This window comes from Ranitomeya variabilis, chromosome 1, assembly GCF_051348905.1.
Source record: "Ranitomeya variabilis isolate aRanVar5 chromosome 1, aRanVar5.hap1, whole genome shotgun sequence".
In the NCBI taxonomy this organism is placed as follows: Eukaryota; Metazoa; Chordata; class Amphibia; order Anura; family Dendrobatidae; genus Ranitomeya; species Ranitomeya variabilis.
Window position 1 is genome coordinate 710329049 of NC_135232.1, and position 26218 is coordinate 710355266.

Below are 26218 nucleotides of genomic sequence, written 5' to 3' on the forward strand. Positions count from 1 at the left end.
ACAGCACCCCCTGACATATTGAAAACTGCAGTCAGGTAGTTTATTAACCCTTCAGGTGCTTTACAGGAATTAATGCAAAGAGGTATGACAGAAATGGAAATGTGTATTTTTACCACCTAAATGCCTATAACTTCTGAACAGATTACTACAGCAGTCAGACTCTAAGGCCGCTATTTGTCATGAATTGCCATGGCAAACATCAGGACCACACAATCATGATCTGAGGGCACCAATTTGGATAAAGAGGAAGCCCCCGCACTCTGTTAACCATTTATAATGATGTAGTCACTATGGACAGCAGCATCTAAGGGGTTAAACAGATTTGGACGGTGCAAACAGTGATCATGGCTGATACAACAAGTTGTCAGCTATAGTGTACAGCCAACAGCTGCTGGATTGTCACCTGTATGAAGATGCTATTCTCTTGTATCTCAGGTCAGTTAAAAGACGTATTGGCTGTCATTTAGGGGTTAATGTAAACTCTGCTGCTGCTCAGGTTTCTCCTGATCTAAGAGTAGAGTTAAGCAAAACTGATTTTCTCTGCCGCAGTCTGGCATCCAGACCAATCCCCAATCCTGCTGCCGGCGTCCTTGCCCCATCTGGCATCTACTAGCCGTGGTGTGAGGTCACCGTGCTGCCTGGGAGAAGCGGACAGGACCAGACCTGTGCAGATCTATTGTGCTCCGCTCCAGCCAAGAGGCGCCGTGTGAGCAGATTCTCAGGACTTTTTGTCTTTTTTAGCAATGATCCTTCTTTTGTGTCCAGGTTAAGTTCCAGCATGAAGTTTACCCGCAGGCTGACGAGATGGCCGAGTGCTCGCTATCTGAACAGCCGGTGTCACGCCAGGTGTTCATCGTCCAGGACCTGGAGATCCGCGACCGCCTGGCCTCGTCTCAGATGAATAAGTTCCTCCACCTGTACAGCAGTAAGGAGATGCCAAGGAAGGCGCACTCCAACATGGTAAGACCGCCGTGACAGATCGCTGGCATGTGCCGTCACTATCTGGTCCTCCTGGACCCCCACTGAGGATGAAGGAGCTGCACTACCCCCACATGTTGGGGGCACAAACTTTGATGCAGCATCTGCTATAACCACACACTCTGCATCGGTCCCAGGTCTCTGCGCTTTCCTCCTCCTGTCCTGATGCAGGGGGTCTGTACAGTTTATCAGTCGTACTGGTCCATATGGGGGGATTATAAAGCCTGCAGGGTGATAACGTACAGAGTGAGCACATGACTGGTAATGGGCGAGCGGTACTGATCTTGGGAGAATCACTGCAGAGGAAGCAGTGACATCCATGTCATATACATTGCCCCTGTCTGTGACATAGTGCAGACTCTCCGACATATGCGGAGGCGGTATCCTTGTTTATCTCCAGATGACATACAACCAGCAGCCATGCGAGGGGCCCGTGACCATAAGAGGGGCCTTATTTCCGTCCTTTATTAGTCCACTTCTAGGAACTCGCCAGGGTGAGACTGCACTTACTGATGGGGCTGCGGAGCTGCACTCCCCCCACACAGCAGTAATTATGAATATAAGTGAATAAATGCCCGCCTGACTCTCTCCGGCAGCTCCTAGCAGGCACATGCCACCGCCGCCCATTGGTGCCCACATAGACAGCTCCCCGGCGTCTGTCTGTCCATCACGGCCCATATTGACCCCTGATGTAAGACCTCTGTACCGTCTCGCTGTGCTCTGTATCGCTCCGGTCTCGGAGCAGCGGATCAACTTTGTTACATTGTTCTTTCCAGAAAACCCTGGTTCCATTTCTCTTCTTTCCTCAGCTGACAGTCAAAGCCTTACATGTCCGACCTGAGTCTTCCCACTCCCCACAGGAATGTTGTCTGCGGGTGACGCTCCTGCCGCTGCGCCTCAACATCGACCAGGTAACGCTCCAATGGGGAGACGAGGGCAATGTGCTCATGTCTCCAGCAGGGGGCAACATCGACAATTAATAAGGAGGCGGTCACTGCTCCTGGGGTCTGAGCCCTCACAAATAACCCAAAAGTAACAAATCTGTAAACTTGCATCGTGCTGATCCTCTGTTATTCCTCCTGGAAATGTAAGAATAAATTGTCAGTCTCCCTGTAGGTAATTTATCACTGCACAATCTGCTACCTACTGACTGGACACCAGCAGAATAGTGAGTGCAGCTCTGGGGTATAATACAGGAGAGAGAGAGAGAGATCCCCCATTGACGTGCACAGGGTTTCGTTTTCCGGCTGATCCTCGACTTTGCGCAGTAGTCGGCCAATTTCGCCCGACTCGACTTTTCCAACAGTCGGGTTTCGTGAAACATGACTCGACCCTAAAAAAGTCAAGGTCGCTCAACCCTACTGGAGGATAATACAGGATGTAACTCAGGATCAGTAATATAATGTATGCAGGAGCGGCCATTAACAGCTTGGGGCCCCTGTGCAAGAAATGTGTCTGGGCCCCCCCTACTTGTCTCCTTTATTATGTATATTGCTGTCTTGTATTACACAGTGCCCTCTCTTGCTATGTATAGCACCGTCCCTTACATATTGGATTATATAGAGCCCTGTCTTTATTACATACCCACCTCTCTTGTTAGATATATAATGCAATGACTGCTGATGGAGCATTTGAAAGCTTTTCTAATGGAGGGGATAATGGGCTGGTCGTCTGGTCACCAGCTCCTCCATCAGCAGTCATTTTATATCTAACAAAAGAGGGGACTATATAATAAAAGAGGAAGCTGTGAATAACAAGAATACCCTATGTAAGACACAGCACTGTACATTACAGCAGAGGAAGCTATATAATAAGGGACGGCACCATCTATAACTAGAGAGGATGGTACGTAATAAGGGACAGTATTATGCATAATAAAAGAGGAAACTATGTAAGTAAGGACTGTGCTATACATAAATGAGTACACTATATACTAAGGGACTGTTATACATAATAAGTGAGTACACTATATATTAAGGGAGTGTGCTATACATAATGAGTACACTACATAATAAGTGAATACACTATATACTAAGAGTGTGCTCTACATTATGAGTACACTATATACTTAGGGACTGTGCTATACATAATAAGGCTACAGCCTTGTATCTGTGTGCAGTGTCAGTGTGCTGCCTGCTTTTACAGACGCATTGAGCATGTTCTATTCTAATCCTCAAAATCGCATCAGAACAAAACATTTCAGATCTGTGATTTTCATGTATGAGTGAATGGACCTATAAAACGGAGTCCGTGTGCCGTCCAATTAATATTTATATCCAGGCACTTACCGCTGACGTCTCGTCTGATTAGAGCCACCTTCTCCTGTTTGTTCTCCATCTGGTCAGACCTTCATGTCGATATCTCCCAGCCACGACTCGTCTTGTCACGATGATCATCGCAGCCCTGAAAATAACAAGGTCACATACATTGTATATATACATGTGTCTCCCCCGGAATGTAAATATGTACCCCACCATTAATATTCTATTAGCCATGCACCAGTAAAAATATAACCTGATAAGCAGCACTGTGCCCCATTAACTTTAATCCGACTCCCAATAATATAAATTTATTCAGTCTGTGACTCTCCGCAAATACCTGTAAGGGTATGTGCACACGGAATATATAGAATGTTTTACAGTACAGGCAAAGTGAATGAGATCCCTGAAGTTTTCTGCACACGTTGCTAATTTTTGCCTTGCAGATTTGCAGAAAATTCGAATCTGTATAATGTCAATTCTTGCAGCGTATTTCACCCGTACTAATGAGTGGGGGAAAATACGTAACAAAAGCATGGCAAAAATGTTACCAAAAAATAAATGTTTTACGCAGCGTCCTTCCTGCCAACACATTAGGACATGTAGCAGAATTTTCTGCTGCAAATCCTGAACGTGTGCACATAGCCTTAATCCCTGTCCTGTGCCCCCCATTCATTATAAGTCCTTTATAGCATAATGAATTTGGGGGTGGGAGAAGACATCAAGTACTGGAAGTAGAAAATATGGAGAGCAAATAAAGCGCAAATAGCGTCCTAACTGGTTAAAATCATTTGGTGCATCGGGGAGAGGTACGCTCACCTCGTCTTGTTGCAACTAAGCAACATGTAAAAAGCATGGATCAGCTGCTGCAGGACACGGGTCCAGAGACTGAAGATAATGGTGAAACCGGGTGTATGCATCCTCTACCACCTCCCAATTTATTACAAGTCCCCTGACAGTCTTCTCCCACCTTTAGTTCATTATAAAGTGTCCTATGCACCTTATCACCTTCTCTCCCCAATACATTTTAAGTCCCCAATAGCATCACAATGAATTGTGAGATGTGGGAGGCCGCTATCGGGGGATTAGCACCCTCCTCTACTACCAAATTCATTTCACATCCATATCGTATGTCCTTCTCACCCTCCTCCTGTTCATAAGTCCATTATAAGTCTACCTTACTCCCATACCAATCCCCCACATCCATCATTGTTCTCTCCACCACCTTCATTGCCCTCTCCACCACCTCCATCATTGTCTTCTTCGCCACCCCAATCATTGTTCTCCCCACCACCTCATCATTGCACTCTCCAAAGCCCATTCCTCTCCCCCACCGCTCCCATTATTGTACTCTCCCCCTCCCCATCATTGCCCTCCCCATCACCTCCATCATTGCCTTCTACCCCACCACCCCCATCATTTTTCTGTCCCACCACCCCCATCATTTCCCTCTCCAACACCCTAACCATTGTTCTCCCCCACCACTCCATCATCATACCCTTCACCACCCTCATCATTGCCCTTTCCACCTACAGCATTGCCTTCACCCCCATCATTGCCCTTTCCACCACCTCCATCATTGCCTTCTCCCCCATCACCACCATCATTGTCCTTTCCACAACCCCCATCATTGCCCTGTCCAACACACACACTCACACTACCACTCACCTCTCTGCACGTTTGCCACAGAATCACCGTTGCTGGCAGCTTCCTCTCTCTGTCACAGCCACACACTGAATGATGACATCATCCAGCCGCGCTGCTGTGTGAGACATGAAACTGAGCACGGATCCCTGCCCGCCACACATGAGGGCAATCTGACCAGAGAAACGGTCTAGATTGTCCTCATTGTTAGCCCCCCTCCAGCTCTTGACCCCATTGTAGCCGCATTGGCTGCACATGCTGTATGTCTGCCCCTGAATATATGTATACAGTGACTTCACCAGCAGAATAGTGTGTGCAGCTCTTGAGGAGAATACAGGATGTAACTGCAACTCTTCAGGAGAATACAGGATGTAACTCGGGATCAGTACAGGATAAGTAATGTATGTATACAGTGACTGCACCAGCAGAATAGTGAATGCAGCTCTGGGGTATAATACAGGATGTACACAGTGACTTCTCAGGCTCTTTGCTTTTATGTGGATTATGTACACTGCGTGCAGAATTATTAGGCAAGTTGTATTTTGATCACGTGATACTTTTTATACATGTTGTCCTACTCAAAGCTGTTCAGGCTTGAGAGCCAACTACCAATTAAGTAAATCAGGTGATGCATCTCTGTAATGAGGAAGGGTGTTGTCTAATGACATCAAAACCCTATATAAGGTGTGCGTAAATATTAGGCCACTTCCTTTCCTTTGGCAAAATGGGTTAGAAGAGAGATTTGACGGGCTCTGAAAAGTCCAAAATTGTGAGATGTCTTGCAGAGGGATGCAGCAGTCTTGAAATTGCCAAACTTTTGAAGCGTGATCACCGAACAATCAAGCTTTTCATGGCAAATAGCCAACAGGGTTGCAAGAAGTGTGTTGGGGAAAAAAGGCGCAAAATAACTTCCCATGAATTGAGGAAAATCAAGCGTGAAGCTGCCAAGATGCCATTTGCCACCAGTTTTGCCATATTTCTGAGCTGCAACGTTACTGGAGTAACAAAAACCACAAGGTGTGCAATACTCAGGGGCATGGCCAAGGTAAGGAAGGCTGAAAAACGACCACCTTTGAACAAGAAACATAAGATAAAACGTCAAGACTGGGCCAAGAAATATCTTAAGACTGCCTTTCGAAAAGTTTTATGGACTGATGAAATGAGAGTGACTCTTGATGGGCCAGATGGATGGACCAGAGGCTGGATCAGTAAAGGGCAGAGAGCTCCACTCCGACTCAGACGCCAGCAAGGTGGAGGTGGGGTACTGGTATGGGCTGTTATCATCAAAGATGAACTTGTGGGACCTTTTCAGGTTGAGGATGGAGTGAAGCTCAACTCCCAGACCTACTGCCAGTTTCTGGAAGACAACTTCTTCAAGCAGTGGTACAGGAAGAAGTCGGTATCGTTCCATAAAAACATGATTTTCATACAAGACAATGCTCCATTACATGCCTCCAACTACTCCACAGCGTGGCTGGCCAGTAAAGGTCTCAAAGAAGAAATAATGACATGGCCCCCTTGTTCACCTGATCTGAACCCCATAGAGAACCTGAGGTCCCTCATAAAATGTGAGATCTACAGTGAGGGAAAACAGTACACCTCTCGGAACAGTGTCTGGGAGGCTGTGGTGGCTGCTGCACGCAATGTTGATCGTAATCAGATCAAGCAACTGACAGAATCTATGGATGGAAGGCTGCTGAGTGTCATCATAAAGAAATGTGGCTATATTGGTCACTAATTTTTGGGGGTTTTGTTTTTGCATGTCAGAAATGTTTATTTCTAAATTTTGTGCAGTTATGTTGGTTTACCTGGTGAAAATAAACACGTGAGATGGGAATATATTTGGTTTTTATTAAGTTTCCTAATAATTCTGCACAGTAATAGTTACCTGCACTAACAAATATCCTCCTAAGATAGCCAAATCTAAAAAAAAACTCACTCCAACTTCCATAAATATTAAGCTTTGATATTTGAGTCTTTTGGGTTGATTGAGAACATAGTTGTTGATCAATGATAAAAATAATCCTCTAAAATACAACTTGCCTACTAATTCTGCACACAGTGTATTATAAGTAACTTTTTTCCCTTCACCCATGACTGCACACCTGAGAGAGGGATCCGCCCAGCCAGGACAGGAAACTGAAAATAAAGGGGCGGTACCTCTCCCTCGCTTCAGTTGGGTTTCCTGTCCTGACCCTCGTGCTGGAAATGGCGGTTGAAAGACCTTTCTTTATCCACTCACCCACGCCTGTCCTGGCACTGGAAGAACAGGCAGAGCACTTGTATGCCAGCTTTCAGGTGGTGGAAGCGCCGTCCATGGGTCCGGTGGGGCCTTGACGCACGTGCAGGCATAGGGCGTAGCAGTCAGGGGTCCTGTGACTCTTCTGCGGCCGCCGCACCACTCTTTCTCCTCTGCTTGCTGTCCACCGCTCCATAGTGAGCCGTGCTTCCGGGGAGCGTGCTGCTGATGTTGCACGCGGGGCACGCTGGGAATGTGCGCACGTCAGTGGGTGTGCACCGGAACCAAGATGGTGACGTCCATGGTGAAAATATTAGGGTTGAACAATTAATAAAATATTCAATTCTCTAGTTGCCTACTCCTGGCCTAATGGATATTGATCAGGTGCGCACCAAAAGAAATACACCACACAGTTGGATGTATACTCCTTGATCAATCTGTGGCTCAGCTCCAAGAAGGACTTTATTTGGCTTAAAACACATTTTATATATTTTCTGTAAGGGGGCTCGGTTAGCTCTAAGATGGGAGTGATCGGATGTATTCCATTGGTTAGTGGGTTGGGCAATGAGCAAGTCCATGGGTGGATCCATGAGGTCATCAGGGTGGGTTGGTCCATGAGGTCATCAGGGTGGGCGTCACTGTGGGTGGATCCATGAGGTCATCAGGGTGGGCGTCATCTTGGATACCAGAGCACATGGCATGCTGATACAGGAATTGGCAGCCATCTTTAGTGTCTCTTTGTTCATCTTGGATACCAGCACATGGTTCTGATACAGGAAATGGCAGCCATCTTTAGGGTCTCACTTTGATCTGAGGAAACTTATGTAAGGTTAAACAATACATGTTATGGGTTACTTCTCTCAATTACCTTATGTCTTATGTGTTGAGGTTAATTAAGTATTTGATCTTATGGCTCTCCTCAACAGTCCCCCCTAAATACTTTATTAACCTTTTTTTTTTTTTTTTTATCTTGATCCCACCGTGGTTCCCTAACCCACCGGTGTTAAGTGTCACTATGACATCAGAGGCTTCATGACAATATGGATGCTATAGACACCAGAGAATGTGTGCGCGTTACCAGTGTCCTCGGGACTTTCCCCCCTGCTGGATCTATTACTCCCAATCTCCCATCTCCATGGTTACATAAAGTACACATGTCACTCACCCTGATGTACACATCCTAGATCTGACCGTCTCGCCCGGGAGGGGGGAATTTGAGTTTTCACCAGTTTGAGACAAGTTTTCCCTTGTGGAAAACCTCCCTTTGTAGCTGGACTTTGACAAGCAGGTCAGATCCTACTCTGTGCCTACCTGTCTAAGAAGTTTACAATGTGAGAGATGGATCCAGGAGGCGATCAGCAACCCTGACCGAAGTAGGCACAAACTTGCATACAGCTGCTCTGACTGCCTAGTTGTGGACTGTAAAAGACTGAAGAGGGCCTAGCTGTTCTATGTCTGCAGAATAACCTCTTGAGCTAGGAAAATGGGCACTGATGTTTTTACTCCTCTCTCGATCATCTTCCTTACTCAGGGAAGAACACAACAAACAATAATAGCTGCAATGATTAGGACGACAAGGATAACTACGCCTATCTGAGCTAGCCATCTTTGCCACCCCTTCATCCATGAAAAGTATTGGTCCCAGGGATCTTCTACACCTGAATTTTTCTTTAATTCTTTTTGTAAGGAATTCAGCTTTTTTATGGCTACTGTAACCTTTCCTGTGGGACCTGTATTATCTGGAATATAGGTACAGCATGCAGATTTCACCATTTTGCAAACACCTCCTTTTTCTGCCAATATCATGTCAAGGGCCATTCTGTTTTGAAATGCCATTATTGACGTAGGGCCTAGTTGGTCTGCCAAACCTTGAACAGCTTCTCTAGTGTAATTGACAAATCTCTGTTGATTATAATAGATGTAATTGATCCAGTCTACATTTTTATTTATAGTCACTAGGGGTAAGATAAACGATTCAAAACCTGCTTTGACTTGATCCCTGGCCTTAAATTCATCTGGTATTCCCCTTGGGACTCCTATAGCATCGATATAAATGTGGGGGTCAAAACTGCCTTTTGGTTGCAAATTTGTTTCCCGTTTTGTTCTGTGGAGATTTTCTGAAGTTAGGGCTTCCTCACCTTCTGCTGCTATGTAGAAGGGCATTATGGCTTTGGCTAGTGTACATTCTCCTATCCACTCTCCTTCTAAATGAGTTCTGATCTTCATGTCTCCACATATCCAGAAAACATCAGAAATAGACTGGGTTTGGTTAATCAGGTCCCCCCTGCTTGCATTACTGTATCTGCTGCAATATCCCTTTGTGAAATTACCCAAAAATATGCTCCCTTCAGTATTAGTGTAACAGGTGTATTTTCCTGGGTATATGGTAATGCCTTCACCTGGATTAGGTGTTTTTGTGACTATGGGATACTTCTTTTTCCAATTTTCGCAATTTGTTTCATCAAGGGATTTGTTAGTAAACAGACTCAGGAAACATTTTTCCACATCTGGGGGTAAGTCTGGAGGGACAGATCCTAAGTGGGGTCTCGCTCCTGCACAGACAAAGCAATTAGATTTATTATATTGATTGGCTGTATATTTCATCCACTTCAACCATAAGTTGGTCTCAGTGTATCCTGTTTCATTGGCAAGAATATCTTCAAATGTGGGGTTTGCAGTGGCTGTCATCTTGTTAAGTTTTTGGATACGGAACATTAGAGGGTTTGAATGCTTATTTTTATCTTTTGGGGACATTTCTTTTATATCTGTTAATATGAATTGACCTAGATGGGCGCAACTGACACACACACCATTTACATATGTACCCAGCAGATAGGTGCCATTATCGCCAGGTTGAGGGTTCTCCAGGTTGAGGACTAAAGGGTTGCATTGGCCAATGGCATCACAGGGCTTGAGGACTTTTGTACGGGAGAGTGTCATCCTAGTGAGTAGGGATTTACCCTGTGAGTCCTGTTTTCTTGAGGCTGTGTTTGGTCTATACCCCCAATCTTCACCAGTGTTCCACCCGACCGCCCTCCATGAACTACAAGTTTGTCCCCATTCATCACCCGTAACACATATATATTGTTGTCCTGATCTCAGCTGTGCTGGTTGACTCATTGTGGAAGGTGAGGAAACCCACTTAGTGTCGCACTGTACTACATCACAATAATCAAATTTAAAAGAAGCAACGTGTGCAGTAGTATTATACCAGAATGTGATCACCCCCCCCAGTTTGGGTGATTGCGACCTGTTGTGCTCCTACAAAGGAGTATAGAATGGCACAACACACAAAGTAAAGGATATGCAACATTATGTAGAGGGTTCTGACGGAGGCACGAACTTCTTGCAGTGAGAGGCGTGTATCCACGTCGGTCTTCCTTCGAGTTTGACCGAAGTAGGAGTTGTCAGAAGCACTTGGTAGGGACCCTCAAATCTCAACTCCAGGGAAGTCTTTCTGACGAACTTCTTAACCAGCACGTAGTCACCAGGTTGGAAAGTATGGGTACCTTCACTGGAATCTGGATCTGGAATGGATGATAAAACTCGTGCATGTGTTACTGACAGTTCTTTAGTAAGGGCAATGACATATTTTACCAGAGTATCACTTCCTAAGGCTAGCTGTTGTGGAAAATATTGACCCAACCTTGGAGGCCCCCCAAAAAGAATCTCGTATGGTGTGAGTTTAGTGGGACCCCTTGGAGTATTTCTGACTGAGTATAAGGCAATGGGCAAAATGTCTGTCCAAGGAAGTCTGACCTCCTGACTGGCTTTCAGTATTTTATTTTTCAAGGTGCCATTCAATCTTTCTACTTTCCCACTGCTCTGGGGGTGATATGGAGTATGTAAACCCAAATCTGCTACCGCCAGTGTCCATAGTTCCTTAGTCAGTGCTGCAGTGAACGCAGGTCCTTGGTCACTCTCAATTACCTCTGGGACCCCATATCTGCATACCACTTCAGTCATCAGTCTCTTAACAGTCACTCTGGCAGTCATGTTTGTTACTGGATAGGCTTCGGGCCATCCTGAGAACATGTCAGTCACTACCAGTACATACTCGTACTTCCCTACTTTTGGCATTTGAATGTGATCAATCTGAATCCTCTGAAAGGGATAAAGTGGTTTAGCCAAATGTTTGAGTAACTTTCTGAGGCAGTGCTAGATTGCATGTTGCACACACAAGGCAGGATTTGCAATATTTTTGGGTGACCGTAGAGATTCCAGGTGCCATATAAGTCTTCCAAATTAGGTCATTCATCTGATTCTTGCCTCTGTGGGTGATACCGTGTGCCCGTTCTGTCACTGAGGGGTACAGATTACGGGGTAGACAGACCTTTTTGTTCATCCTCCAGACTCCATCTTCATCCTTTTTAGCTCCTCCTTCTTGCCATGACTTCTTTTCATCATCTGATGTCTTGTCTTGATGTAGATGGATGATCCTCTTAAGAGAGCCTTTAGTCCCTTCTTCAGTGTCTTGTGACACGTACACCGCTGCTTTCTCTTTCCCAAATGGATCCACAGCATAGGTTTTTGCTGTTTTGTCAGCAAAGAAGTTCCCCCTTGCTTCTGGAGAATCCAATCTCCCGTGAGCTTTGATCTTGATCACTGCAACCTCCAAAGGTAGATCTAGAGCGGCCACAAGTTCTTGTATGATAGCAGCATGTTTTACAGGAGTTCCACTGGACGTTAGGTATCCTCTGGCTGCCCAGATACTGCCGAAGTCATGAGCCACTCCGAAAGCGTATCTTGAATCCGTGTAGATGTTGACCACCTTCTCCGTCGCTTCCTGACAAGCCAACGTCAAAGCTTTAAGTTCCGCTTCTTGTGCAGACATGTGCGGTGGTAGCGATCCAGCTGAGATGACCTGGTCATGTGTAACCACGGCATATCCCGTATGGAATCTTCCTGTTTCATCTGCAAATCTGGAACCATCAGTGAAGAACGTCAGGTCAGCATGTGGGAGTGGGTCTTCAGACACGTTTTTCTTGGAGGCTGCTTCTTCCTGCATTTGTTCGAGACAGTCATGATCCTCTGAGTGTGTAGAGGCATCTTCTTCTAGAGCATCAGTATCATCATCCACATCATCCACATCCCCCCTGGCAAGAGGAAGCAGCGTGGACGGGTTAAGGATGGTGCAGCGGACAAGAGTGACATTATCCGGAATCAAGAGGGAACATTGGAGTCTCATATGACGCTGTAGCGACAGGTGTTTAGGTTGAGTCTGGCGTAGAATAGCTTTTATGTCGTGTGGAGCCATTAAGAGAACCGGATGTCCTAAGATGATATCAGAAGTTTTGTCCAGAAGCATATGTGCAGCATGAACGGCTCTGAGGCAAGTCGGGGAAGCTTGAGACAGAGTCCAGGTGGGCAGAGTAGTAGCCGATTGGTCTTGTTCTTCCCCCATGTTTTTGTGCTAAGACTCCGGAAGCATGTCCTGCTACTTCACTGACAAACAAGTGAAAAGGTAGTTGATAATTTGGGATTCCAAGAGCTGGTGCAGACTGTATGGCCTGTTTAAGAGCGTAGAAGGCTTCAACAGATTTGGGACATAGTGGAAACGCTGACGTCTTAAGGTCATCGTACAATGGTTGCATCAGCTTGGAGGCGTCTGGAATCCATTGGCGACAATATGTGATAAGTCCTAAAAAAGCTTGTAACCGCTTAGGTCCTTTTGGTAGAGGAACGGTCTTAATAGCAAGCTTCCTTTCATCCGTTAGGTGTTTCAATTTTGGAGAGAGACAGTGGCCTAAAAACACGACTTTAGGCTGACACCACTGGACTTTGTTGAGGGACACCTTACAGTTTTGTTGTGCAAGATGAAGAAGAAGACTGAGACTTGACTCTTCAGCGGTCGCCTGGTTAGACAGCATAGTAGATCATCCACATATTGAAGGAGGACAACTTGATGGTTAATCTCTCTCCACGGCTGTAGACAAGTGGCAAGGGCCTGAGAGAAATGACTTGGTGAGTTCTGTGCTCCTTGTGGTAAGACCGTCCAGGTATATTGTGATCCTCTGTAAGTGAAAGCAAACAGGTACCAATCTTCTGAATGCAGTGGTATGCTGAAGAAAGCATTGGCCAGGTCTATGACAGTGAAACGTTCTGCATCTGATGGTATTTCCGACAGCAATGTATGTGGATTGGGCACAATTGGACTTTCCAGTACAGTTGCTGCGTTAACAGCCCGGAGATCTTGAACCATACGATACTTTGGAGCTTCTCCTTTTAATGTCCTCTTCTTTACTGGAAACAAAGGTGTGTTACAGGGAGAGTTACATTTGACTAGTGCCCCGTTCTCCAAGAGAGTCTTGATTTGAGTGGCCAAAGACTCTTCCTGGACAGATTTGAGTGGATATTGGGGCACCCTTGGAAGCTGAGCTCCAGGTTTAAGAATGACCCGTACCGGGGGCACAGCAAGACGTCCAATATATTCAGGGCCAGTAGACCATAGAGTAGATGGAACTTGTGACATCACTTCTGGCGGAACACTCAAGACTGTTTTAGCAGCTTCACCCATCATCATAAGCAGAGGTGCAGCTTGAAGTTGACACTCTTCGCTCGGATCGAGCGGGTCAGTGATGGTGATGGTGAGACCATCTGATGAATAGGTTATAGTTGCTCTCAGCTTTTGGAGAAGGTCTGCTCCCAGAAGGTTGGTAGGACAAGTGGGGGACACCACTAGATGCATAAACACATCTTCGTAGGGTCCAACCTGTATCTTACGGGTGAGCTTGTTAGAAGTAGGCTTGCCATCCACTCCCACGCATGTCACGGCTTCAGAGGATATCAGATCGGGAAAAGGCAGGTCCTGTAATCTGATAACACTTCTGGCTGCACCTGTATCCACAAGAAACGGTAAGGGTTTGCCTTGAACGTTGATCGTTACTTTGGCTATAGGACCAGACATAGAAGCCAAAGTAGTGGACACGGGCTTGCCCTTGTCCTATCGGGTACTTAGATCCATCAGAGCTGTGGTGTGATTGACATCGGGATGCATCTGAGCTTGTAGTGGTCGTTCGTAGTATTGGTCATTGTAACGAGGATAGTTGAATCTGCGATTATCCTCGTTGTAATTCCTGAACCTGCGTCTTGGAAAAGGGACCCTACAATCTCGTTTTTGGTGACCTGGGTTGCCACAATTGAAGCAGACGTCTTTGCTACGAGGTGATAGAAGTTGCTGGTTTTGATATTGCACATCAGTCCATAGAATATGGGTCTTTTTGTTCGAGGTTATCGATTTCTCAGGGAGTGTTTTTTCGAATCCCTTAGCTATTGTTAAAACATCCTTAGTATCCAATGTAGCATATTCAGGTCTGATTGCTTGAAATTGCTTTCTCAGGGCTTCTCGAAGGCCTTCAACAAAAGAGGAGACTAGCAGTGTCCGTTGAACTTTTATTTGGTTACTGAAGCCAAGGTCATAAAACATTTGGGCTAAGCGAGCATGATATCTCTCCACCGATTTCCCTGGTTTCTGCGTGACATCCTTGAAAGATGTTGACTGATCAGCCAACTTATCCAAGGCCCATGTCTTAAGTTGTTGGCAGAACAAAATACCAGAGTCCCATGTGGTGTCACTGGCAAGTGAGGCATCATTGAATGCGGCCTCCATAACAGGCCAATATGCATCGCCCGCTTTAAGATTTGCCAGGGAAATGAGATCTTGCCACGTGGCTGAGTAATTCCTTTGTATTTGAAGCATGCTTCTGTAGACAGGCATCGGCTGTTTTTCTGGATCTGGAAGCTGGTTCAACAGAGTAGCAGCTTGCTGGGGTGTAAACTTGACATAGAGGGTGGGCTCTTCAAACATGAGCATCGGCACTGTTGGTGGTGGCACCTGAGGCGGGAGTAGAGATGTCACCGGGAGTACAGATGTAATCCCTTGTTTATGAGGAGCAGGAGGAGGTAACAGTCCTGGAATGAGGGGCTCTATTTGGGCAGCTCCAGTATCATGGTGTGAGGTCCAGGTAATGCAGGCAGTCTTAAAAGCTTTAACAGTCCTGTCCTCATTACTAATTAACCTGATTTCAGAGAGGCAGCAAATGCTTGGGGGGCTACACTTGTTTATTATAATTTCAACTATTTCCCTTGTACATGCATGAACAGGGAAACCGAAAATGCCAACACCAATGGCGGGAATTGTCAAGGTCTCAAGGTGCTCACTAATATTTGCATACTCTAAAATGCGAGTTATTGCTGCACGAAGTTGTTGAGCACTAACGTCTGGATGAATAGGGTCATAAGTAGGGGTCACAGCGTGTATGATCATTCTACACGGAAGATTGCCAGCTTTAGTCACCGCTATGTCCCCAACAGCTATCTGACCACGTGACTCAACAATGATTTGACTGTCAGCTTGAATAGTCGCCCCTCCTGCTTCCACTATAGCTCTAGCTACACCTCCATTGTGCTCTAACCGAGAATTGGCAGCATTAACAATAGCATCTGTCTCCATTGTTATGTCACCCTTTCCCACCACTAGCAAGGGTCCCTCAGGAAGTTCTTTTTCAAAAATAGGTTGCCAACATTCCCTCCCCTTTGTGCTTCCTGGGCTATTGGTATCCCCCTCCCAGATTGAGCCCCCCCTTGATACAGTCGCCACCGTCCCATACAGGTGTGCGCTTGGCTGCGAGACAGCCTGTGAGGTACTGGGTATAGGGTTATGTAGGCTGCGTGAGAGAGCTGTTGTAGTGGAAGCATTGGGAGGAGAGGCCGCTGCTTGGAGCATCTCATGTGGGTGTGCAGCTAAATTGGCAGTGGAAGTGACAGTAGAAAGGGTTGGTGCCGGGGACAATCCAGGTGGGAGTATTGCTGGATTCACGACAGGAGTGATAGGGGAAAGGGTTGGTGCCCCATTGGAAACCACTGAGATAGGAAACATGGGTAAAGCCTGTTCACTTCCCGAAGGAATATAGTATTGGCCGTTAGTGGTCATTACTGGGTAACAAGGATTTGGTGATGTGGTGTGTAGCCTTAGTCTGAGATGTTCACCACCAGGAGCAGCACATTTGCCATCCACAAAATGGCCGCTGCCAGCGTTAACACATTTGCCATCCACAACATGGCTACCGTCAGAATTACATTTGCCATCCACAAAATGGCTGCCGTCAGAATTACATTTGCCATCCACAAAATGGCCGCTATTAGAATTAAAACATTTGCCATCCACAAAATGGCTGCCATCAGAATTACATTTGCCATCCACAAAATGGCCGCTGTCACATTTAGCACATGGCTCTGGGCCACCATTATGGCTGCTATTACATTTAACACATTTGCCATCAACAAAATGGCTGCTATTACATTTAGCACATGGCTCTGGGCCACCATTATGGCTGCTATTACATTTAACACATTTGCCATCAACAAAATGGCTGCTATTACATTTAGCACATGGCTCTGGGCCACCATTATACGGTGGTGGCCGCTCACAGGATATATTTTTGTAATACACATAAGTCAAAACTCTACCCTTTTTATTCCTTTCCTCCTCTACCCAATTTTCTCTATACAGACTTTCAGAGACTCTTTCCCACGCCCTAGCAGTAGACAACAATCCATTATCTTCTAGGATACCTTTTCTTTCTTTCAAGACAATCTTCCAGTCCAGGGGCTGCAACCTTCCCCCTTCTGGCATTCCACACAACTTCATAAGCTTTTTACATTGCTTAATATGACTCTTCCCTTCACGAGTCGCTACTAATGTGCACGAGTCTAACTTGCCATCTGAATTTGGCTTAGTTCCAATACGGCAGAACTGCATTAATTTCTCAATTTTTCTATAGATATACAGTATATATATATATCTATCAAGATAACAAACCAAACAAACAAGACGGGGGAGACGACTCAAACCTGAGATTCTAAAGGGAACTGAGTCTGCAGTACTCAGTTCCTATTGCTTCTTGTCACATGGTCCCTGTCTGACTTCCGTGCTCCGTACTTTACAAACCAATTATTCCCTACCTTGTCAAATTGCTCCCTAACTTACCAGTCCCTGTGCAGAGTCAACTCACTCGATGTCACAGGGCAAAAACTATAAATTTATTTATTTGGCTCGAACTGAGTCATTCACTCCAAGTTTTAATGAGCCGCTACACAATTTATTAGGCCCGAACTGAGTCATTCACTCCAAGCTTTACCGGGCCCCCCTAGGCCGAGTCAATCACTCCAGGTCCTAGTCTCTTATACAGAACTGAAAATCTTATCCCAGGCGACAACCGTATACCACAGACAAAATTATTATTTATTTATTTTTTTTCTACTTGCTTGCTTTTCCTTCTGTAAAAACCTGCTTTTCCCGTTTTAAACACATGCTTCTCCTTCTGTAAACACTTGCTTCTTCTCTTTTCTAAAAACCTGCTCTTCCTGTTCTAAACACCTGCTTCTCTTAACTACCAGTCATCTCCCCTCTTCACAACATGTAACAGGCAGTAGGCAACTAAAATATGTGACGGATCTTGCAATTAAATGACCAGCAGCGGAGAGACCCTTTCTGCCGTCTTACAGATACCAAGAAAACCGGACACGGTCAGGCAATCTGCACAGGATACCCCGAAGGACACAGGTAAAGACTACAGATTATAAATAATCAGCAGACTTACCGTGTTCTGTTAAGGAGGTGATCAGTCTCCAGGTTCGGGGTACTCAGCGTGTCTTGCCGTTCCACTCGCCGGTCCTCAGGGTCTCAGGGCTCTTCCTCTGCTGGCCCCACGTTGGGCGCCAAATATTAGGGTTGAACAATTAATAAAATATTCAATTCTCTAGTTGCCTACTCCTGGCCTAATGGATATTGATCAAGTGCGCACCAAAAGAAATACACCACACAGTTGGATGTATACTCCTTGATCAATCTGTGGCTCAGCTTCAAGAAGGACTTTATTTGGCTTAAAACACATCTTATATATTTTCTGTAAGGGGGCTCGGTTAGCGCTAAAATGGGAGTGATCGGATATATTTCATTGGTTAGTGGGTTGGGCAATGAGCAAGTCCATGGGTGGATCCATGAGGTCATCAGGGTGGGTTGGTCCATGAGGTCATCAGGGTGGGCGTCACTGTGGGTGGATCCATGAGGTCATCAGGGTGGGCGTCATCTTGGATACCAGAGCACATGGCATGCTGATACAGGAAATGGCAGCCATCTTTAGTGTCTGTTTGTTCATCTTGGATACCAGCACATGGTTCTGATACAGGAAATGGCAGCCATCTTTAGGGTCTCACTTTGATCTGAGGAAACTTATGTAAGGTTAAACAATACATGTTATGGGTTACTTCTCTCAATTACCTTATGTCTTATGTGTTGAGGTTAATTAAGTATTTGATCTTATGGCTCTCCTCAACAAAAATGCCGGCCGGGGCACGTGGATTCTGTACGCATCCCGGCGGAAGGGATGAGGGGCATAGATGGGCGGCGGAAAGTGCAGTGGATCCCTCTTAGAAGGGAGGATGACCACAGAAGAGGCACTCGTGTCCGAAGCTCCCCATTATGGAGAAATGTGGTGGACAGCAGCAGAAGCCCTTACAGCAGCAGCAGAAGCTCTCACCAGGTTCCATGCTAGTCACCAGCTGGGGCGCACTAAGAGGAGCAGTCGCTTGACTGACAGCCGTCCCATCCAGAGGTCGCAGGACTACTTCGTATTCAAGAGGGACCGAATTCGGTACCCTTGATTGACAGTGGGTGGTGAGTGATCTACGAGAATGTCACCTTTGTTTTAATGGGGGCCATTTTATGCTTTATCACCAGGGGCTGAGGAAGGCTAGAACCAAAGTAAAGAATAAAGAATGTGCCCTTTGCAAAACCCCACTGGCAGTTCAGTGGCAAAGGATCTATTCGCTGACTGTATACAAAATAACAATACGGGAAGAGACCCCTGACTTGGCCACAAGCCTTAGGGCCATAATCAGGGCGGAAGCAAAAGGTTCCCTGAAGTCAACCTTGAGAAAGGGAGACTGAGGACTCACAATTCAATGGGGAATATCACGGGGAATCCCAGTCTACCTTCTCCCCATCCTCCTACTCCTCCTCGAACAGTGATGTATGCATCTGACCTTGCTTTCCGGCCGATGACACGGATAGACTGGTTAGGGCAGTCAGGTCTACAATGGGCATAAAGGAGGAGAAATCCTTAGAGGATGTTATGTTTGGGGGCCTGGAGGAAAAAGGAAGCACACCTTTCCAGTAAATTCTAGGGTAAAAGCGCTTATAGAGGAAGAGTGGAAGAAGCCAGAGAAGTCTTGTAGCCTGCCCTCGTCTTCCAAAAGTAGATACACCTTTGAGGAAATGGACTCGGAGAGTTGGGTTAAAATCCCTGAAATCGATGGGGCAGTGGCTAAGTCCTCTAAAAAATTGTCCCTGCCTCTAGAGGACTCCAGCATGCTAAGAGATCCATTAGACAACAAATCATATGGATCCCTGAGGCACACCTGGGAGCTGCAGGGGGTCTGAAACCGGCAATAGCTGGGACTCGTACTACCCGCTCCCTTATTGTCTGGCTGCAGCAGATAGAGGAACAGCTGAGAGGTAAAGTTCCAAGAGAGGAGATCTTGGCCAATATGACTCTGGTGCAAGGGGCAGCTGCCTTCCTAGCAGACTCCTCAGCAGATTCGGTAAGGCTGACTGCTAGTGCGGCAGATCTATCCAATGCGACTACACGGGCCTTGTGGCTAAAAGGGTGTCCGGGTGACCTGCCTTCGAAAAATAGACTCTGCTCCATTCTGTGTGACGGTCAGTTTCTCTTTGGTCAGAAGCTGGAGGACATCTTGGAGAAGATAGGGGATAAAAAGAAGGGGTTTCACCATTTCCCGGGGGAGACCATGAAACCTTCTTTAAGGAGGAGAAAATTTCAAGAGGTCGTTCCCCTGGAGAAAAGAAGAGCTGGGACTTCAAAGACAGAAAGTGGTCGAGTTATATGTTTAGAGGACCCTCTACATCGTCAAAGCCCCCCAATGACGTTAGGTCAGAGGTAGGGGAAGACGCTCTCTTTATCGCTGCCTGGGTGAACCTCTCCCCCAGTCATTGGGTCCTGAGTGTCATCAGAGACGGCCTAATGATAGACTTTGTCTGTCCATCCCAACAGACTTTTGTGTTAACACCCCGCAGGAAGTCTCCAGGAGAACAACTAGTCCTGGAGGCTGATGTTTTGGGACTGGTGCAAAAGCAGATTCTACGAGAAGTCCCGAGGGAAGAGGAAAGAAGGGGATTTTATTCCCCCCTCTTTTTGATACAAAAGCCGAACGGTTCTTTGAGAACTATTGTCAACCTGAGGAAGCTCAACCGGTGGGTTATTAATTACTCCTCCAAGATGGAGTCGGTAAACACGGCTATAAAGCTGTTGTTTCAGGACTGCTTCATGGTGGTCATAGACTTGAAAGATGCCTATTACCAAATCCCAATCCATCGGGACCATCAAAAGTTTCTAAGGGTTGCTCTGTATGTCCAGGGACAGGTTAGGCACTACCAGTATGCAGCTCTCCCATTCAGTCTGTCAGTAGCTCCAAGGGTGTTTACCAAGGTAATGTCGGAGGTGATGTCCTACCTTCGTTCTCGGGACGGTCTCATCCCGTACCTTTACGACTTCCTTATAGTTGGGAGGGGTCAGAGGATCACTGTGTAGACCAGGTGAAGGTGGTAAATGCCCTCAAGTCAAAGCTAGCACTGGAAAAAATACAATCCTTCCTCGGGTTCGTTCTGAACTCCCGAGTGCCAGCTTTGTCTCGTACCAGAGAACAAAATAGTCAAAATAATGGGACTGGCACTGTCTGCAATACAGCAGCCTGTAATGACACTGAGAAGGGCGATGTCCCTGCTAGGATCCCTAACATCCTGTATAACAGCAGTAGGTTGGGCACAATTTCACTTAAGGCAGCTACAGTGGGAGGTTCTGACGACACAGAGGTCATTGAAAGGACATTTAGAGGGAAAAATACATCTTTCCTTAGTGGTAAGAGATTCCCTGATCTGGTGGACTGTAAGGGAACATTTGGCATCTATGGTCCAGTGGTTGAGGCTGGTAGAGGATGTGATCACGACAGACTCAAGTGGTGGAGCACATCTAAGATTCCACTCAGTGCAGGGAACCTGGTCTTCTCTAGAAGGGGATCAGGGTTCAAACGTAAAGGAGCTGTGGACTGTGGAAAGGGCCTTAAGACATTTCTCCCCTTCCTTCGGGGTCGCCATGCCCAGGTCATGTCGGACAACCGTGCTGTGGTGGCTTATATCAACCACCAAGGGGCAACAAGGTCCCAATCCCCTATGGGGGCAGCCAGCATCCTGTTCCAGCTAGCGGAACAACACCTGCTATCTCTCACAGCACTTCACATAAGGGGTATAGAAAACACAAAGGCAGACTACCTGAAACTGAAACAAGGGGAATGGTCTCTAAACCCTCGAGTGTTCCAGCAAATAGTGCAGGCTTGGGGCAGGCCAGACATAGACCTGTTTGCCGGTTTTTACACAACGGGAAGGTGAAGAACTTCTGCTCGTTAGATCCGAGAGAGAATCCGTTTGTGGCAGATGCCCTTCAAATACCTTGGAAGTTCAGCATGGCCTATGTGTTTTCCCCGATAGGAATGATTCCCACGGTCTTGAGGAGGATCAGAGAGGATCAGGCGAGTGTGATTCTCATTGCTCCATTTTGGCCGAGGAGACCATGGTTCTCCCTTCTAAGGTAGATGTCTGTTACCGATCCATGGATTCCAGAGATTCCAGACCTATTTACCCAGGGACCAGTGTGCCACTCTCAAGTGAAGGGCTTCCAACTGGCAGCATGGAATTTGAGAGGGCGTTACTGAGTCGACGGGGTTCTCACCAGGGCTAGTCTCCACCCTGTTGAAGAGTAGGAAACCTATTACATCAAAAATCTATGGTAGAACATGGAAGTTTTTATGGCAACCTTTGAGGGATGAAGCTCCGGTAGGAGCTATTCTAGAATTTCTACAGTCGGCATTGCACCTAGGGTTAGCAACTAATACTCTCAAGGTACAGGTGTCGACCTTGGGTGCCCTGTATAATTGCAACCTAGCATCCAATAAGTGGGTGTCACGGTTTATTAAATCCTGTAGTAGATCTAGACCGGTTATAGTTCTGAAAACTCCTCATGGGATCTGAAACTAGTTTTAGAGGCACTAACTAGGAATCCGTTCGAGCCCTTTCGGTTAAAACGGTGTTGCTAGTGGCCTTAACATCAGCCCGTAGGGTGAGTGACATACAAGCCCTGTCTATTTGCCCCCCATACACAAAAGTGTTTGAGGACAGGGTCATTCTAAGACCAAATCTAACCTATCTCCCCAAAGTAGTTCTTAAATTCCATAGGAGCCAGGAAATCACCTTGCCCTCATTCTGTAATAACCCTAAAAATCCAGGGGAGAAACAAATTCCATACTTTAGATGTGAGGAGGTCCATGTTAGAATACATGTCCATGACTAGTCAATGGAGGAAAGATCAGTCCCTATTTGTTGCCTTCCAGGGTAGCAGAAAGGAGTAGAGGGTATATAAAAGTACCTTTGCCAGATGGATCAGGGAGGCCATTAGCTTGTCCTACTCTGCGAGTGGTGCTTCTGTTCCTGAAGGCTTCAAGGTTCACTCCACCAGAGCCGTGGCTACTTCCTGGGCAGAAAAGGTGGACTTATCTATTCATCAGATCTGTAAGGCTGCTACCTGGTCCTCACCATCTACCTTCTTTAAACACTACCGACTGAATCTGACCTCGTCGACTGATCTAACCTTTGGTAGAAAGAGGCTGCAAGCGGTGGTACCTCCCTAAGGTGTTTTCATTTCTCCCAAAATCTCTCAGGTGTGCTGTCATGGGTGAAGGGAAAACCAAGGTTACTTAACGGTAGCCGGTTTTTCCAGAACCCCTGATAGCACCCATATATTCACCCCCCCCTTTTTTCACTCCTTTGGTGTGCACTATAGTTTGGGTGCCTTTTGTTAATATAATGTGGTGATAGTTTTGACATGTGAACTAACTAAGGGGCTTCTCATGCTCTGCAAACCAACTGAAGCGAGGGAGAGGTACTGCCCTCTTATTTTCAGTAGGTTTCCTGTCCTGGCTGGGCGGATCCCTCTCTCAGGTGTGCTGTCATGGGTTCCGGGAAAAAAACGGCTACCGGTAAGTAACCTTGGTGTTTTGCTTTTATAATTACATATTCGGCTTATTAGGAATATTTAGAAATATATTCTCCAATATTTCCGTTTTGTTTTCTCTTATTAATTATCATATGTTCACCCCAAAGTGACATCCAGTTTCTTGTGCACTGGATAGAGAGGTTCCAGCCATTTCCTATGTATTTATAGTGTGTAATCAATGAAACTCCTGGGAGGACGAGAGTCGTTATGTAGGAAATCTCTTATATAATTATTCTCAAATAAGATTGACAAGATTGTCAGAAAACGATGTTACCAGGAAAATTCCTACACTGTTTTGAACGGCTGGCGGTTCTTTACCCTCCTTCTCTCAGTTTACGTTTTTGTTTTTTTTTTTTTTAGGATGCCTTGTTTTTCTTGAAAGATTTCTTCACAAGTCTTTCTGCAGAAGTGGAAATATTGGTGACTCCAGATCCTGAGGGTAAGTTCTGTACTTGTTCCTAGGGGGACAGTATTATAGTAGTTTTATTCTTGTACATAAGACCAGTATTATAGTAATGTTCTTGTACATAGGGAGCAATGTTATAGTAGTTATATTCTTGTACATAAGAGCAGTATTATAGTAGTTTTATTCTTGTACATAGGGAGCAGTATTATAGTAGTTTTATTCTTGTACATATAGAGCAGTATTATAGTAGTTTTATTCTTGTACATAGGGAGCAGTATTATAGTAGTTTTATTCTTGTACATGGGGGCAGTATTATAGTAGTTTTATTCTTGTACATAGGGAGCAGTATAATAGTAGTTTTATTCATGTACATGGGGGCAGTATTATAGTAGTTTTATTCTTGTACATGGGGGCAGTATTATAGTAGTTATATTCTTGTACATGGGGGCAGTATTATAGTAGTTTTATTCTTGTACATGGGGGCAGTATTATAGTAGTTATATTCTTGTACATGGGGGCAGTATTATAGTAGTTTTATTCTTGTACATAGGGAGCAGTATTATAGTAGGTATATTCTTGTATCTAGGTGCAGTATTGTAGTTTTTTTGCTCTTTTTTTGACTTTGTGCACTTTTTTCTTGCAGTTAAAAGACCTCCAGGATCTGACGTCACCTGCACTTTGCCAAAGCATCTGAACCTCCAAGAACGAATCCCTGTAATTTCATTTATTGGACAGAATCAGCCGGTCAGAAATGGTGATGTGACTTGTACAGAGTTTGGCGATGAGTCTATCAGTGACGTCTCATCGTTCGATGACCAGCCCGTGTTTTTCCGGTGTGTGACATCTGACTGTCGATCATCCCGTTTTCATCTCTCTGCACATCTAACATTTCTTTTTGTTATCCAGGGAGTTCAGATTCACCTCTGAAGTTCCTATAAGACTGGATTATCATGGGAAGCACGTCTCCATGGATCAGGTACGTGTTGCTGTATAAGCCGTATAAGTTTAGGTGCGATGCTTTCCCCCCTTAACAAGCCAAGAGTTGGTTCAACTTATCAAGTATCTTCAGGAGTGCAGCATCACAAAGTAATATGCCAAAAAAAACATCAAAGAGAGATGTTAGTGCCAAGAAAGTAGGTATACTATACTTAAAGCTCTGGCAAAAATTGAGACCTGAGGCCCCTGAGGAAGCCAGACTTACTGGCGACACGCGTTGGGCGTCTTGTGCCCTGGTTTTCCACCCTCCTTGCTTGTCCCTCAATATCTCTTTGATATTTCATGGAGATCGGAACCTTGCCTTACATAGGGTTTATACTTTTATACCTGCCCAATGCACCATCTTGGCTTTGCATATAATCGCTTGTGGTTTGGAACCTTTATTGCTGCATAGGTACATTTGAATGGGCACCTTTTGCTTAGGTGTAAGTATAGACCTGCTAATTTCAATACTTTTGCATTTGGGACTGCATAGCATATCTACTTTCAGTACATTATACTGATGTTGAACATATTATCAGATGTGGGGGTGTTGTGAACCAGGGTTATAGACCCTATTATGGGTCTTTGTATCCACCATGTTTATGGTTGTTTTATATGTTTTTAAAGGTCTTTGTAGTGTTGTGTGTCTTGATCTTTCAATAAAATTTATTATATTTATATGATTCCTAACTTGGTGATCCCCACATTGTACATGCCTTCTTTTTCTTTAGCTCTTTATTTATATGTACCTTTGGCATGTGATGGGAGATCCCTTGTAGTGGTGCCCGCAAGTCTTTACTTGTATAAACTAGTTTATGGAATAAAAGAACAATTTACATTTTACTCAAAAATATACCTATAAAGAGAAAAATCAGACAAACTGAACATTTTGCAGTGGTCTCTTAATTTTTGCCAGAGCTGTATATTATATATTGTTTTATACCAGTGGTGGTGGACCTTTTTAGAGACAGAGTGCCCAAACTGCCATCCAAAGCCACTTATTTATTTAGTGCCAACACGGCAATTTAACATGAATACTGAGGTTTTCGTTTAGAAAAACAGCTCGTACATTAGCGCACTATAGAGACTATAGCATAAAGCTGGGTGCATTGAGGCATCTTTCCTTGTGAGGTGCATTCATATAGTGCTGGACAACCGAATTATCTAATACTAGATGGTGGCCCGATTCTAACGCATCGGGTATTCTAGAATATGTATGTCCACGTAGTATATTGCCCAGCCACGTAGTATATTGCCCAGCCACGTAGTAGATTGCCCAGTTACATTGTATATTGCCCAGTGACGTAGTATATTGCCCAGTTACATAGTATACAGCAGAGCCACATAGTATATTGCCCAGTTACGTAGGATATTGCCCAGTGACGTAGTATTCAGCACAGAGCCACGTAGTATATTGCACAGCCCATGTAGTATATTGCCCATCTATGTAGTATATTGCCCAGCCATGTATGACACAGGTTAAAAAAAAAATAAAATAAACATATACCGTATATACTCGAGTATAAGCCGACCCCCCTAATTTTGCCACAAAAAACTGGGAAAACTTATTGACTCGAGTATAAGCCTAGGG

The 26218-nt window shown here is 45.3% G+C and overlaps 1 protein-coding gene across 2 annotated transcripts in view; it reads left to right on the forward strand.

The window, feature by feature from the left end:
* The window catches only part of ATG2B (autophagy related 2B), a 90812-nt gene that overhangs the window by 33490 nt on the left and 31104 nt on the right, over positions 1-26218 (forward strand). For both annotated transcript variants that reach the window (XM_077267366.1, XM_077267365.1), the window contains exons 34-38: positions 766-960; positions 1788-1889; positions 23604-23682; positions 24293-24482; positions 24556-24625. In XM_077267366.1, the coding sequence (XP_077123481.1) occupies positions 766-960; positions 1788-1889; positions 23604-23682; positions 24293-24482; positions 24556-24625 (636 nt within the window). The remainder of the gene's footprint in view (positions 1-765; positions 961-1787; positions 1890-23603; positions 23683-24292; positions 24483-24555; positions 24626-26218) is intronic.